Genomic DNA, 16,589 nt, shown 5'->3' with positions numbered 1-16,589 from the left:
TCCACTGTATTTGGTTCACAAAAGCCAAAGTTCACTAGAACCGAAAATCTTCCAGGCAGAATTAAGTAACAAACGACACACAAAAAAATTGGTTACCTTAAAAATACTACACAAACAAGAAGTATATTTCTGCAGAAACAGTTCTGTTAATTTCATTACTTACAGTCAATTTGCTCAGCACATACTTTTCACCCACATCAGTTTGGGAAAGGCTATACTCAAAGTCACAAATAATGGTTACTTTGTCTTCCAAAGAAAATACTTTGCACTTCAACATCACTATTCAGTCTTAAAAAATCTTTTACTGTCCTGTAACTGAACTGAATAACACAGCCACCACTGGTCCCTCAGCAAGTGTACTACTCCCACTACCATCCCCTCCATCAAGTAGGAGGGAAGGTGGCCTTCGATTTTATCCAAAACTCATTGGCCCTTAACTGCTTAGAAGATAGAGGAGGAGAATACAAGCAGGAGTGTCCATTGAATAGATCTCCTTCTTCTCTACCTGTCATATGCTCTATGCTGAAAGTTTTATAGCTGTTGTACTTGAACACACTGCAAATACTTCAGGATTTCAACTTAGAATAATCACTTTACTGGTGTTACTAGTACAACATATACACAGTATATAGTTCCACAAGTGGAAAATAGAGTTCAGGAGGTACTTAATTTACTCATGTTACTTTCCCATCCTTAAATTATAAATGAAAATTTGCATAATTTTCCTGATGATGTAAAAGTTTTGTCATGTTTGCTGTTAGTATTTTGTAAAATGAGTGATCGTGAAAAGGTCTGACTAGACATACATATTTATTTAACAGTAACATTTGTCTATTGAATAATACAAGAAGTATGCATATAGTGATGTGCAATATGATGTGGCAAGATGCTAAGGAAGTTATCCCCATGGTTGAAACACAGACTAATGGATCATGGCCCTTAATCTACTGGTAAAAGATGAACCTTTTAGCAGCTACTGTACATTAAGTAATGTAGTGTACACGTGACTGGGCCGATCAATTGTTCAATGTATCTACCATTTTTTCTGCCATTTCTGTTCCGACAGCATGCTTAATTCTGTCATATATTCTGAAAATATTTAATTTCTTTGGAAATACACAATGGTCTAAACAGAGGCCCTACAATAAAGGCAGCTACATTAACAACAAATCAGATGCTGGCATGTTCCAAAATTTACATCATGTTACAGATAGGTAACTGCATTATTTAACATAATATGGTTTGGACGGGGTGAATGGAATAAAATGTTACGTTCATTTTGATAAAAACTGTTATGATTCAAGAACTGGAAAAAATTCAGACAAGCAGCTTGACTTGTTCTAGGTGATTTCCGACAAAATAGTAGTGTTACAAAAATGTTGCCAAGTTTTGGCTGGAAAGACTCAGGAGAAAGGAGACGAGCTGCTCGACTACGTGGTATGCAATACCAATATAGTTGGTCCGTCATTGGACGTTATAAATTTTCCAGCTAACTCATTACTGGTTGCCAGCATTTCACCCCAGTGTGCTAAGTTGTGTTCATCAGTAGTTAAATAGCACACCTACCGAGATGCATGGCTAGTGCATAGTATGGAGGCCACTGTGTAAGCTACTTTGGCAGTGGCCTCCATGGTATGCACTAGCCATATTTAGGGCACCTTTCCTAGCCCTTCCCCATGTGAGGTGAGCAGAGCAGGCTCTTAAATAGGACTTCTCAGTCAGAGATAGATTCAGCAACCTAATTGCTCTACAGCCATAACCCTAAGCAAGACAACCGATGATCACACATCTACCATCTACAAGCCAAGTTATCACTAAGGGCTTCCAGAGATAACAATTTTACCCTCATCACAACTTCCTGATTGCCACAAGATTTGTACTCTTGTAGTAACCATGTGGGAGACATGCACTTTGTCTATAACATACACTGGTCTTTGTGCTAATTATTTTTACATACATAAGTGAACACTTGTAAGCAATGGGTATGAAAACCAGGATTTACAATGCACAGTTTAAATTAAATTTGCAGAAAACAGCAGCAATCATGCTGCAACATGCGAGTTTTGTGTAAAGCCATCACATGTACACTACTGGTGTAAACAAACAAACAGTTGTAGTGTGCCAAGAAGATAGCTTTATTAAAAAAAGGACTGTTAAAGGACAGGTTAAATGGTTAAATGGCTATAACGTTTTTCATGAAATACTTCAGGTAAAGGTGTTAGAGATCCAAGAGAAAAGCAACATAGGAATCTCACAATTTAAGCATGCAGAAGGTGGCTGTGTAAATTCATGAAGAAGAACAACCTTTTTCTTCAAAGGAGGATGTGTATACCAGCGACTGCTGAAAGACTATACCAAAAAGTGGTGGAATTCTATCAGTATTTTAGATTCAGAATTAAATTCCCACGTTCCCCCCCCCCCCCCCCTTGCCCTATTCTTAGATTAAAAACTGCTAAAAAGTGGGAACATTACACGAGTAAAATATGGTAATTATCAAGAATATGATAAAGGAACAGTGGTGAAACGAGTACATTAATTCTTACAAGTGGTCTTAAACATATTTTTGAGACTGTACAATTAAAAATCTGCTTCTAATTTTACTTGCCAGAAAAATCAACATTATAACTTGAAACAAAGCCACATATCAAGATGACAAATCATGGTGGATGCTTAATAGACACATCATACCACACCTGATTTTAGGAAAGCAATTTTTCTTACAATCCCATCTGTAACAAATTCTAGTTGTAAGTTGGAGAAAATTACCTCTTCAAAGTCAAGACTGGCAATGTACTGAAGAGCCTCTTCATAGCAGGCACGATCTTCAATCTGGATTTTGAGGTACCAGTCGTGCTTGTGATGTTTACGAGCCAAAATAAGAGCATCCTCAGGGGATGCATTCCGACAAACTTTGATGGCAATTTCCACATCAAAATCTACTTCTCGATCCTTTGTCTGTAACACATTCCACATTATGAGTCACAACATTTTCTGGCCTATGCAAAATAACATTATGCTATTCAAAAAGGAAACAGCCAACTTATCATGTATATTCAAATCAAAGTTACAGCTCAAAAATTAATGACTATATAGACTCTGATAAAAACTAAGACTATATTTTGCTACATATTATGGTACATTCACTGTATGGAGTTTTAGCATGAACTGGTAAAACCCACTGAGGAATGTTCATTATCTTAAGAGTTGAAAATTGCATTATTATTATTATTATTATTATTATTATTATTATTATTATTATTATTATTATTATTATTATTATTACATACTCAACTAGGTTGTCTTAGATTGTCGTTCTATGTACACTTACTGACACAAAAAGTAACTGGCTGAATACAAGCACAACCTACAAGAAGGAACACATTATCAGAGAAATTTCTTGGCTAGTTAAAACACAAACATTTATCAACATTTTGCATGTAAAAGGATGCACTTCTATGCTTTTAGAATGAGTTTAAATGAAACCTTCACTATAGAAAGCAAGCAAGCTTCTAGTTTCAAGTGACTATTGATACCATGATCACAACCATGGGACCCCCAGTTTTACGTGGAATATGAACCACAGGGACATGACTTTATTTCAAAACGCCCATGTGTCATTCACTACAAAATGCCCTAAAAGTTGCTAACCACTTTCCCACTGAATACAACTATGCAAGTTTAATACCTAAGTTGTATTAGACAGAAGTATTGAGTAGTTACAATGAAACTTTCCCTACTTAACCATCTCTATGTAGAAAACGAGCAATTGCATGAACAGGAAACGTAATGTGAACAATGCCGTGGGCGTGGGGAAGAAAAATGAATAACGAATTTGACTTAAACACTTTTATGCATTGCCATATTATACAATACACCTAGTTTCTGTGGACCTAGTGTCCGTCTTACTACAGAATGTGCTTGAAGTGGTGCCCATTTTCATCCAGGACAGTCTGTGTATACCTGATATCTCTTGATATACTTCTCTTCAGATCAGAACATATGTGAACTTTCCCCTCATGGACTGTACCTTGCAGGTACCGGTGAACCATGCACATGCATTATTCGTACGAAGTTTAGTACATGTATTATATATAGTTTCCTGTGTAGACCTGTTTAAGTAGGAGAAATTTAATTGTCACCACCTGATATGTTAAAGGCAGGACAAGAAATATGATAATACACAAGATAATAACAAATAACAAGATATATGAAGTGTGTCAAATCATGTCATATACAGAAAGATAGAAATATGAAAAGGAACACAAAACATGTAATAAATAGATCTAAACATGTATCATCATCATCATTTCCCTTTATCTACTGCAGTTAGAATGGGGAATTTATGGTACTGTTCCACTAGGATGGGCCGAAAAAACTAATTGTTTTTTCCAAGACGTAATACCGTGGATAAGTTGCGAATTGGGCAGAATAAAACGGGGTAAAAAAAGAAATAAAATAGGTTCATTTCTTCCGGTCGTGCATGTGCTCTAAAGTTTGCCAAAATTCAGAAAAATGTATATATTTACGATAATTTTCTACCTTGCTTAACTTGTCAATATTTAAATGTCATAGCTCTAGTCGACTCTTACTCGAACCAATAATGATTTAGAAAAAAAGAATGGTTCAAATTGGTTAAGGTCTTCCGCTCGCGCAACAGCCATAAAAAATTTAACTAATTCTCGCGCTCGTCATAACTTGCTCGAGTCAAAGATTCTGACGCTCAGCCCACCTACCACTCTTGCCACCACGCTATGCCATTGTTGTGTCAGTCTGCATGTGTACCTCATGTTTGATGTGTGTTTTATTAGCTCTTCCAGTTACTATTGTGGCATTTGCATCAACTGTATTTTGATGTTTATTTGTGTTGTGACAAATTTGTGTAACTTTGTGACTTAACGGTGGTGTACTATGGGTGTACCTCAGAAACTCATTACAAGACAGGTATTTGATTGCCGTATATTTTGGTGCACCTACAGACTTTTCATCAAACAAGCTAAAGTTAAAGTTCTAGTAAATGTAGTGATAGCGACCAAGATATTGGTCTTCATCAGTTTCAATAATATTTAAATTTGAATACGAGCACGAGGGTTTCAGATGAGATACAGATTCATCATCCAGAGTTAAATGGCTGTCACGCGATCTCCTTTCCAATGATTTAATACATTTCTTTGTTTCAGGCATGTCCAACCCTCCAATTTTTCCTATTCTGTGTGCTCGTAATAAGTAAACAAATCTTAGCTCAATAGCAGGTATTTAGTTTGATTTTGCACACAGTTGACAGTTATATCGCATTTACATAAATCAGGGGTCCTGTTACAAATGCAATTAATAACAATGGGGCTTTGCAAGCCGCTATGTCAAAACGCAATGAGCATTTTTGCTATCTTTATTCTTATCCCGAATATATGATTTTCAAATGCTGTAATATTTATCATGCAAAGCTTTTGTAAGTTGCACAATTCTCTTATCTGTAACCGTTGGGATGGATGCTTTCTGATACAAACCAATTATTTTGTTAGCTACTGTACTGGCAATGTGTGAAAAACCGACGCTCTTATTATTAACTTTAAGCGCCAAGTGGTATCTCTCCTGTGAACAACACCGAATCACGTCCTCACCAGTAGGAAGCTTGTTTGCTGAAAAGTCTTTAGGTGCAGCAAATATAGGGCAATCAAATACCTGTCTTGTGATGAGTTTCTGAGGTACAGCCATAGTATACGACCGTTAAGTCACAAAGTTACACAAAAATGTCATAAAACAAACATCGAAATACAGTAGATACAAATGCCACAATAGTAACTGGAAAAGCGAATGAAACACACATCAAACACGAGGGATAAGTGCAGACTGACACAACAATGGCACGGCATGGCGGCGAGAGTGGTAGGTGGGCTGAGCGTCAGAGTCTTTGACCCGAGTGAGTTACGACGAGCATGAGAATTTGTTAGATTTTTGACGGCTGTTGCGCAAGTGGAAGACGTTAACTGATTTGAACCATTCTTTTTTCTAAATCATTATTGGTTCGAGTAAGAGTCGACTAGAGCTATTACAGTTAAATATTGACAAGTTAAGCAAGGTAGATAATTATTGTAGAAATATACATTTTTTTCGAATTTTGGCTAACTTCAGAGCACGTGCACGACCGGAAGAAATGAACCTATTTTGTTCCTTTTCTTACCCCATTTTATTCTCCCCAATTAGCAACTTCTCCACAGTGTCACTACTTGGAAAAAACAATTCGAGTTTTTTCGGCCCACCCTACTGTTCCACCTCCCTCCCTCCTTCCGCCACTCTCCTCCTCTAATTCCATTCCAGATTCCTTCTTCTTATACTGGTTATAATCAAAGCTTTCCATCTTCCTCTGGATCCTCCCCATGCTCTCTTTTTGTCAAACTTGGCCTCAATCAGTCTGTTTTGGTATCCCTTCCTTTCTCCATTCTTTTTACGTGTCCAAACATCTTAGTCTATTCTTCTCAATTCTGTCAACTGTTCTATTACAATTCCTTCCTGACATCTTCATTTTTCACTCTAACTTTCCTTGCTTTTCTGATCCCACTTCTTAGGAATTTCATTTCAATGGCTTGGATTTTACTCTCTTCTTGCCACCCCCCAGGTCTCCGCTGCACATGCCAATATGGGAGTACAGTAAATCTTGTACATCACTTCCTTTCTTCCAAAACTACAGTAAATTCTGTATATTCTGGTATAATGCATCCTCTTGCAGTCTTTTGCTGTCTTTTGCTATCTTTATATCCAGACTACTACGTCAGGTCAGGAACACCCTGCTACCGTATGTGACAGTAGATGGTACTACCTGCGACTGTCTGGCCAAGGGTCAGGCGACCAGTACCAAACCTGGCAAACTAGGGGAGAACCAATGGCTACAGGCAGATGAGCTCTCCCTTAGTAGGTTTGATGAAGCCATTGTGTAGGAAATGACACACAAATTCATCATAGTTCAGGACCCTTGGGGCGAAAAACTTCCCCTACAGGCAGATGAACCATATTTGGTCAACGGCATAGAAAGTCCTCAACGGCAGACCAGGCGTAAGGATAGCAAGTCCCTCCTCGTCTGGAATGGTGAACGAAGGCTGCAGTGACTAGGAACTCTTCAATCGTCTTGCATCAATTAAACGGCGACAAACTTTCCACAGTAATTTGGACATAATATGCCCCCACATTAGACTCTGATGATGACATCAAAGAAACATTCTATTCAGATCTGAATGACATCCTATCAAACATCAATTGCCTACACAAAATCATCTTACTTGGTGATTTTAATGAAAGAGTGGGAAAGGACTGCAAAGTATGGAATGGTGTCATTGGCAAGGAGGGAGTTGGCAGTGAAAATCCCAATGGTATTAGACTCCTCTCAAAATGTGATGAACATGGATTGATAATCACCAACACCATCTTTCGCCAAAGGGATCGCTTCAAAACATCATGGCAATATCCTAGATCGAAACACTGGCACCTCATTGACTATGTAATTGTCCGCAAGCAAGATCTACACGATGTTCTCATCACGAAAGCAATGACGGGAGCTGATGACTGTTTGACAGATCACCGACTTATTAGATCAGTGATGCTTTTGTCACTGTCCACCCGGAGGAGGAAACAACAGAAGAGCTGCGGACATACTTTTGACACCAATAAGTCTGGCAATACAGAATTTACTTAAAAATACAGAGAGCTCCTTCATCAGACTTTGCCGAAGGAATATCAACTTGATGTAACGCAACACTGGGAGAGTCTGAAGACCACTATTCAAGATGCTTGCAAAGAAACAGTAGGATATAAGACCAGAAAACATCAGGACTGGTTTGATGAAAAATGATGAAATTGAAGCACTGATCTCAGAGAAGAGAAAAGTCTTGCAAGCATGGCAAAGGGACATGAACTCCCACTCTGAGAAACAAGCCGTAAAAATTGCCAAAACAAATGTCCAAAGAAAAACCCGTGAGCTCAAGAATGCATGGTGGACAGCAAAGGCAAAAGGAGTTACAATATCTAGCAGATAAAGATTCACGACAGTTCCTTCAAAGTGACAAAAGCAGTTTATGGCCCCACCACCTTTGCGAGGAATCCCCTTTGGTCCAGTGACAAGAGTACACTTTTAAGAGATCAATCAAGAATAGGTGGAAAGAGCATTTTGAAGACCTCTTGAACCAGGAATCGACTATTGATGAACAGGTGTATGATACATTAAAACAAGCTCCCATCAACGAAGAACTTGGCTCCTTGCCAACACTAGATGAAGTTAAGCATGCTGTTAATCAAACAAAGTGCCACAAAGCCTCTAGTCCTGATGGTATACCAGTGGAAGCTCTCGAAGAAAGAGGTGAGGAACTCATAAAACACATACATGAACTGACTGTCAAAATTTGGAACACTGAAGAAATGCCTCCTGATTTCAGAGACAGTCTAGTAGTTCCCATATTTACGAAAGGGGATTGAACAAACTGCAATAACTACCGGGGAATATCCTTACTGTCGTGCCTGGGAAAGCTTATTGCTCGAATCTTGGCAAATCGTATTGTACCCTTGGTGGAGAAAGGCTTCAGGCCTTCTAGAGGAATCACAGATATGATATTCACAGCTCGTCAACTTCAGGAAAAATGTAGAGAACAAAATAGACCTCTTTATATCGCCTTTATTTATCTTACTAAGGCATTTGACTCTGTGAACCGAGAAGCTTTGTGGAAAGTTTTAGCTCTATATGGTTTTCCGCAGAAATTTATTGCCATCTTAAAACTGCTCTACACTGATATGATGGCAGCTGTCACTGGCAACAGCTCTATTAGAGAGCCATTCCATATCAATACCGGTGTTAAGCAAGGCTGTGTGATAATCCCCACTTTGTTTTCCTTGTATGCTGCCGGTCATGGAACTCGTCAGTGATGATCTCCCTCCAGGAATACATATAACTTACAGGATGGATGGTAAACTTTTTAATTTGAGCTGTTTAAAGGCAGGAACTCTAACATTCTCTGCAGAATTAGTTGAGTTACAGTACGCTGATGATAATGCTGTCGTAGCTCAGACACAAGAAGAGCTTGTGGTAATCCTGAATGTTTTTTCCGCTGCGTACAACAAGATCGGACTCAAACTGAATATCAGTAAAACACAGATCCTATACCAACCAGCCCCTGGGGAAGTTCAAAGAGATATCAATGTCACAACTGATGGAGTAAGCCTTCAAGTTGTAAACACCTTTCCATACCTTGGCAGCACCCTCTCATCAAGTGCAAATATATATTCAGAAATCCAACACAGAATTAACCATGCAAGAGTATCCTTGGCTAAGTTAAGATCTTGAGTGTTTGACAATCATGATGTCAATATCGCAACAAAGATTCTTGTGTACAATTCTGTTGTAGTTCCAACCTTACTCTACGGATTTGAACTACTGTTACTGCTACTGTTGACACCTTAAGAAGCTGGAACAATATCATCAGCATTGCTTGAGGAGAATACTGCAAATAACTTGACAAGACAGGCGCACAAATATCAGCGTTCTTGAAGAGGCACACACCAGCAGTATTGAATTGATGGTTTTAAGATGCCAGCTACCATGGACAGGGCATGTAGTTCGCATGCCCAATAATCACATTCCCAAACAAGTGTTTTACTCTGAGCTATCAGTAAGTAAACGCTGTGTAGGCGGTCTGAGGAAGCGATTTAAAGATGTAATCAGGGCTAACTTGAAGAGATGTAACAATGATGCTGATAACTGGGAGAACTTAGCCCTTGACCGTTCATTCTGGAGATCACTAGTCCATCATGGCACACTATCTTTTGAAGAAAACCTCCAACGTACAGCAAATGACAAGAAGCAACATAGGAAAGAAAGAGAAGTGCTGAGGAGAAATAGAAACAACATGACTTCTCCACCTGGGACTACCTGTCATCACTGTGGCAAATTGTGTAACTCCCGCATTGGACTGTATAGTCACCTCTGAACGCATAGGTGAAGAGGCATCCTGTCTGGCTGGAAGACAAACCTACTCGATCACGAGTGTTTACTATCATCCAGACTAGTATTTCGCATTAGTTCGCTTTCTAGTTATATGAAGCTGTCCACATTTTCACAGTTCTTTCCTCCAGTATTTGTGATTCCTTTCTTTACTCTGTCACCTCTTGTTATCACCATCACACTCTTCTCTACACTGAATTTTGTACTGCATTTTACAACTTTCTCATTCAGTACGTTCAGTTTTTCTTGTACTTCGTTACCACACCACATTTATTTATTTATTTATTTATTTATTTATTTATTTATTTATTTATTTATTTATTTATTTATTTATTCACAAAACACAAGATACAGCTACACTAAGCAAATTTCACTTGCACTGTCAACAGACTAATTAACAAATGTAAACTTTCACAATAAAATATGATAAACATAACAAAATATAACAATATCTGGTACACAGCCTACTAATAACTGTCCAAATCAAAAACCATGAGAATGTCCATGTTCATAGCCAAGTCGTCGTGAGTCAAGATGACGGTGTAATCCCTTCACATCAACTTACCTTTAAGAGACTATTTACACCCCTCTCGAATATGCTTTTATTTGATGCTATATCAAGCTCTTGTCTCCTATTAATATTGTTAAAGAGTGTTGGGAGGTGGATTAGGAAAGATCATTGAAGTATTGAGTGCCGAGTATGGGGAATGTGGAGTAGGTCTTTGGTTCTGGTGGAGCGGGAAGGAACACGGAGAGAGAAGAGTGAAACAAGATGTTCCAAGCGGTAATGCCCATTTAAGATCCCGTGGAGGAAACTCAGGTTAACTACCTGTCGCATTATGTGCAGCAGTGACACATTTATTGCCCTTAATACCCGCTGCGTAGACAGATTGCTGAGCTTGGGGTTTCTGTTCCGTACAATTGCAGCGAAGAAGGACACTGCTCTGTCTAACTGGTTAGTATTGAAGGGGGAGGCTGCTGTCCAAATCGGAGTTTAAGAGAGGTTGAACGATCGTGAGGAAGAAGTGACGAAGAGCAATGGGGTCAGAAATTTCTATGAAGCGGTAGAGAATGCCTAGTAATTTCATAGCCTTGGTTGTATATATTTCTATGTGGATCTTAAAATGTAATTTTGTATCTAATATTACATAACATTGCATAACTACAGTGATGGGCTTGTCGAGTAGGTAATATGATATTACAAGTAACTAATCTCATGTGTGTTCCGTATTGAAGATAACAATAGGTAAAATTCTTTCAAGAATAAAATATACTATGTCCACCTATTCAATACAATTATATTTTGTAGTGATTAAATCCTACATGAAGCACATATACTAATTAGGTACATGTTTTGCCCTAGTTTTGGGCATCTTCAGCCTAATAATAATCCTAAGGTCAAGTCCTTAAACCAATTAAACATTAGAACTTAAAACTAAATACAATGGTCTTATGCTTAAACTTTTTTTTACAAAAAGTTGTGCTTTAGGTGATATTTACATAGATTTAAAATGTGTACATTAATTAAAACCTAGAATTTGTGACAAGGAAGCAATTAAAATTATCAAAGACTAAAAATTGTCCAAAGCGTAAATTGGAACTTCAACTGTATGTATGAATCATTAGGTTGATATTTTATACAAATGTGTTCACATTGACTAGAAATTGGCCAAAGCATAAACTGGAACTTCTCCAACTATATGGATGAACCATTAATTATTTCTGATGATGGCAGGTAACGATGTGATTAAGCTTTACATAAATACAAATTTAATTAAATGAGGATGAAGTGCCTGATATTACCACTCTCTGCCAATGGTTATGTAGGAAGCCAGCAAGGAGGGTCAGAAGACTGCCATGTACTTATGACATAGGTGATCATAACCACCTTTGAATGAACACATTTGTATCAACTATCAACCTAATGGTTCATCCACACAGTTGGAGAAGTTCCAATTTAAGCTTTGGTCAATTTCTAGTCAATGTGAACACATTTATATAAAATATCAACTTAATGCTTCATCCATACAGTTGGAGAAGTTCCAATTTATGCTTTGGACAATTTCTAGGCTTTGTATGATCATTTTAATTGCTTACTTGTCACAAATTCTGGGTATTAATTAATCTACACATTTTAAATCTATGTACACATCACCTAAAGCACAACTTTTTGTACAAATTCTTTTAAGCATAAGACCATTGTATTTAGTTTTAAGTTCTAATGTTTAATTGGTTTAAGGACTTGACCTTAGGATTATTATTAGGCTGAAGATGCCCAAAACTAGGGCGAAACATGTACCTAATTAGTATATGTGATTCATGTAGGATTTAATCACTACAGAATATAATTGTATTGAATAGTTGGACATAGTATATTTTATTCTTGACAGAATTTCACTTATAGGTGGTAGAGGAGATTTACGTAGTGTTATGGTCGTGTGGCTGCATTTTTGTGGATTGGGGATAAGTTTCCAAGTACGGCACCAGATCGAGAGGGCATTAAGTGAGGACTGTAGCAGAGCTGCATCTGCTGGATTGCTGATCTCCCTAAATATCTTGCAGTCATCAGCAAAATGTAGGGTATTTGCCGTTTCGTTGAGTTCGGACGGCAGATCGTCCATAAACAAGGAAAACAGCAAGGGGTCAAGAGTACTGCCTTGTGGGACACCGGAGGTGACTGGTAACCATGAGGATTTTATTTATTTAATCGTGTCAGAAACATACATTATATCTTACAATAATATCAGGGCAATAACAAATCTGGTACTATAACCCATTAATTATTTCTGATGATGGCAGGTAACGATGTGATTAAGCTCTACATAAATACAAATTTAATTAAATGAGGATGACATGCCTGATATTACCACTCTCTGCCAACGGTTATGTAGGAAGCCAGCAAGAAGGATCAGAAGACTGCCATGTATATTAAATCGTTCGGAGAGTTTATGGAGCAACAGAGTATGGTCTACAGAATCGAAAGCTTTCAAAATGTCTACGTAACAGATATCCAGCTGTGATTTAGCTCCAATGGCATGTGATGCAAAGCTATGCAGAGTGGCCAGGTTTGTTAGACAAGAGCCACCTGGTAGAAAACCATGCTGCTTGGTTGAGATATAGAGCAAGGTGAATGCGAGGAGATGCTGGTGTATAATTTTTTCAGAGATTAAGGATATCAATAAATAGCATTATCTTCATCTCTCTTTCATCAAATGCTTCTTTCAACTCCTTCACAATTTCATCCATTATAAATAATAGTGGTGAAAGCATACCTCCCGTCTTAGCCCAGTAACATTCCTAAACCATTTCGTCCTCCCAACTTGGGTCTGGACAAGGCTAAAACAGTTGTCATACATTGCATATAGAACTTCCATTGTTTGTTAACTCCCTTTCTTGCCAATGTCCCCCACAGCTTTTACCTAGGTACACTATCATATGCTTTTAATATATCAAGAAATGACATTGGTAGATCTTTGCCATACTGCCAACGTGTTTCCATTAACTGTCTCATACTAAAGATAGGATGCACAATTAATGTGCCATTTCTAAAGCCATATTGATCCTCTTCTAACTGTCTCTCCTCTCAATCTCCTTTCTATTATGTTTTCCATTATTCTTGCAGTTTTGATATGAATATAATTCAACAGCTATCATATACTTTCTTGTCCATCATCTTAAACACTGGTGTTACGAAGGTCAATCAAATATAAACAGGATTTTTTTTCCTGAACATCAACAGTTGGTCGGACTGGCCCTGCACTTCTGCTATGCTTAGGCGGGACCGTTACGAGTGGGGAGAGCGTGCTGTTAGATATTTCCAGCCGTTTCGTCAGTAACGCTCACAATGTTGGAGCAACAGGTGCACCCCTCCACTGCGCAACACATAATTATAAAATTTCTTGCTCGTGAAGGAGTTACAGCGGCGGAAATTTGCCAGAGATTGACTGCACAGTTCGGTGATCAAACATTGTCCAGGACACGTGTGTTTGCCTGGCATAAAATGTTCAACGAAAGACAAGAACGTGTGGAAAATCAGCAACACGATCGCTGTCCTCAGACCAGCAATACCGACGGAAACTTCGTGTGGTTAAAGACATAATTGACGACGATAGACGTGCGAGAGTATCAGAAATTGCAGAACAAGTCAGAATCAGTTACGGGAGCTGTTAAGCAATCATCACAAACGACCTACAGTTCAGTAAAGTGTGCTCAGGGTCCCTCGCCTTTTGACCAAAAATCTGAGTTGAGACATTTGGAGGTCTGTCAGAGGCTTACAGCAAGGTTTGCGGAAAAAGGTGATGCATTTTTGACTTGGATCGTCACCTGCGACAAAACATGGGTCACCACTACACTCCTGAATCCAAACAAGCCAGTAAGGAGTGGCGGAGGAAAGGGGAGGAAGCACCATTGAAAGCCAAGACTCTACTGTCAGCTGGCAAGGTTCTTTCAACCGTTTTTTTTTTCAATCGGCAAGGTATTTTGCTGATTGATATTTTGCATCAGCAATGCACAATCAATGCTGCTTACTACTGCAAGCTGTTGAACAAGGCGAGGATTGCATATCGCCGCAAAAGACGAGACCAACCGATTCGAAAGGTTATCCTCCCCCACAACAATGCGCGACCCCATACTGCAGCTCAGTCTCCAAGCTACAGGAAATGCACTGGACTACAATTGATCATCCTCCTTACAGCCCGGACTTATCGCCCTCGATTTCCATTTGTTCGGACCGCTTAAAGAAGCTCTAGTAGGGTAATGATTTGAAGATGACGAGAGTGTGGAAGACTTCGTGCGCAACTGGCTGGTGACAAGACCCTGTTCTTTTTACAATGAGGGCATCAAAAAGCTGCCCATATGCTGGGACAAATGTAATTGTAATTGTCTTGTGTTTTTCAATAAACAAATTCAAATAAAAAATAAAATTCCTTTTATATTTGATCCCCCCCTCGTATTATTTGTTATTATAATTCCCTTTCCGCATATCCTAGGTACACATTTCTGTATCTATATATTTTTCACCAATCTATGCAGACAATGTAGACCAGTATCCAGCTGCCTTTGTAATCTCCATGCTTATACATATATTGTTTTTACAAGTTGCCTTACGTTGCACTGATAAGACAGGTCTTATGGCGACAATGGGACAGCATAGGGCTAGGAGTGGGAAGGAATTAACCATGGCCTTGATTAAGGTACAGGCTCAGCATTTGCCTGGTGCGGAAATGTCCATGTTTCATCTATCCCAGCCGCTTTCAAACTTTCATTCTTGTGACTGCTAGTAACATTGTAATATCTCTCTCTTCTGAGTCCATGCCCTTTTCTGCACAATTTTCCACCTTTTAAAGTATTCCAAAATACTCTTTCCATCTTTTCTGTATCTTTAGTGTCTTATCTTTCAGTAGCCTAGTATATACTATTTCTTTCCTCTTACTTCTTAGGAGTCCATAAAGCATCCTTTTATTCGCATTAACTTCCTCTTCCATCCTTTGTGTGTCCCTCGCAATGTTTCTTCTGTTCGTCAGCTATCTTTTTTTTTTTTAACATCTCTTTTTAATTTGACATTTTCTTCTCTATATACTATATACTTGCCAGGCTTTCTTCTTTTCTCCCACTGGTTCCTTCACTTTCTCATTCCACTGTGGTGTTTCCTGTTTCCTTTTTTTTTTTTTTTTTTTTTTTTCACTCTTGCGGATACTGTACGTTGGACTGAAAGGGAGCAACTTCAACCAGGATCCAAAAATTTCTTGAATGTAAGTCTTGTTGATTGTGAAAAAATTTTACATCCACCCTTGCACATCAAATTGGGAATGATGAAAACTTATGTTAAGGCATTAGATAACAATAGTCCATGCTTTAAATATTTATGCACAAAATTTTCCACACTATTAGATGCAAAAATCAAAGGAGTATTTGATGGACCACATATTTGTAAAACGATGATGGAAACAATTTCACAGAAACAAATGACCAAAATTGAGGACGACGCATGGAACACATTCAAATAAGTAGTGACAAAATTCCTTGGCAACATCAAGGATCCTCTATACAAAGAAATTGTAAGAAACATGTTGGGAAAGTTAAACCAACCTGGTTGTAATATGAACCTAAAGCTTAATTTCTCAAGGTCTGTTTAGTATGTATGTTTTATCTCTCTACTCTGCATGCATAATTAAATAGAAAATTTTACAGGACAAAATGTTTTGTACAATTGCCAATTAACATGCATCCCTTCCTCATTATCTTTCTTCCTTTCCCCTTCCACTTTACTTTGTTCAGTCCCATCATTGTTACATTCTCTTTCTCCATAAAATCCATGATCTCTTCAGCTTTTCACATCAGGGTCATTACACTGATAATCCCCACCTTCATTGTGTTAGTTACTGGTCAATGACTTTTCAGAGTTCTCCTAGTACCCAAGAACATTTTACCAACCTGGATTCGTTGTACCATTATAATATAGGCCTATTTTTATACATAGTTTACGCCCCCATTGGAGCACTTTAATCAATCATATACATTAAAGTCTAATGGTATTAAATAGAGTCAGCTTTTCATCTTCTTCTTCTGCTCCCAAAACTTCATTTTATCAGACCTGGCTGCCCTTTGGTTG

The 16,589-nt window shown here is 38.2% G+C and overlaps 1 protein-coding gene across 1 annotated transcript in view; it reads right to left on the bottom strand.

The window, feature by feature from the left end:
* The window catches only part of Vps11 (vacuolar protein sorting 11), a 214,854-nt gene that overhangs the window by 87,123 nt on the left and 111,142 nt on the right, over positions 1-16,589 (bottom strand). Inside the window, exon 11 of the mRNA XM_067137441.2 lies at positions 2,767-2,955. Coding sequence (XP_066993542.2) covers positions 2,767-2,955 — 189 coding nt within the window. The remainder of the gene's footprint in view (positions 1-2,766; positions 2,956-16,589) is intronic.

Source organism: Anabrus simplex, chromosome 1 (genome assembly GCF_040414725.1).
Source record: "Anabrus simplex isolate iqAnaSimp1 chromosome 1, ASM4041472v1, whole genome shotgun sequence".
Lineage (NCBI taxonomy): Eukaryota > Metazoa > Arthropoda > Insecta > Orthoptera > Tettigoniidae > Anabrus > Anabrus simplex.
The sequence above is the reverse complement of the archived record's forward strand: the minus strand, read 5'-3'. Positions and strand labels throughout refer to the sequence as shown.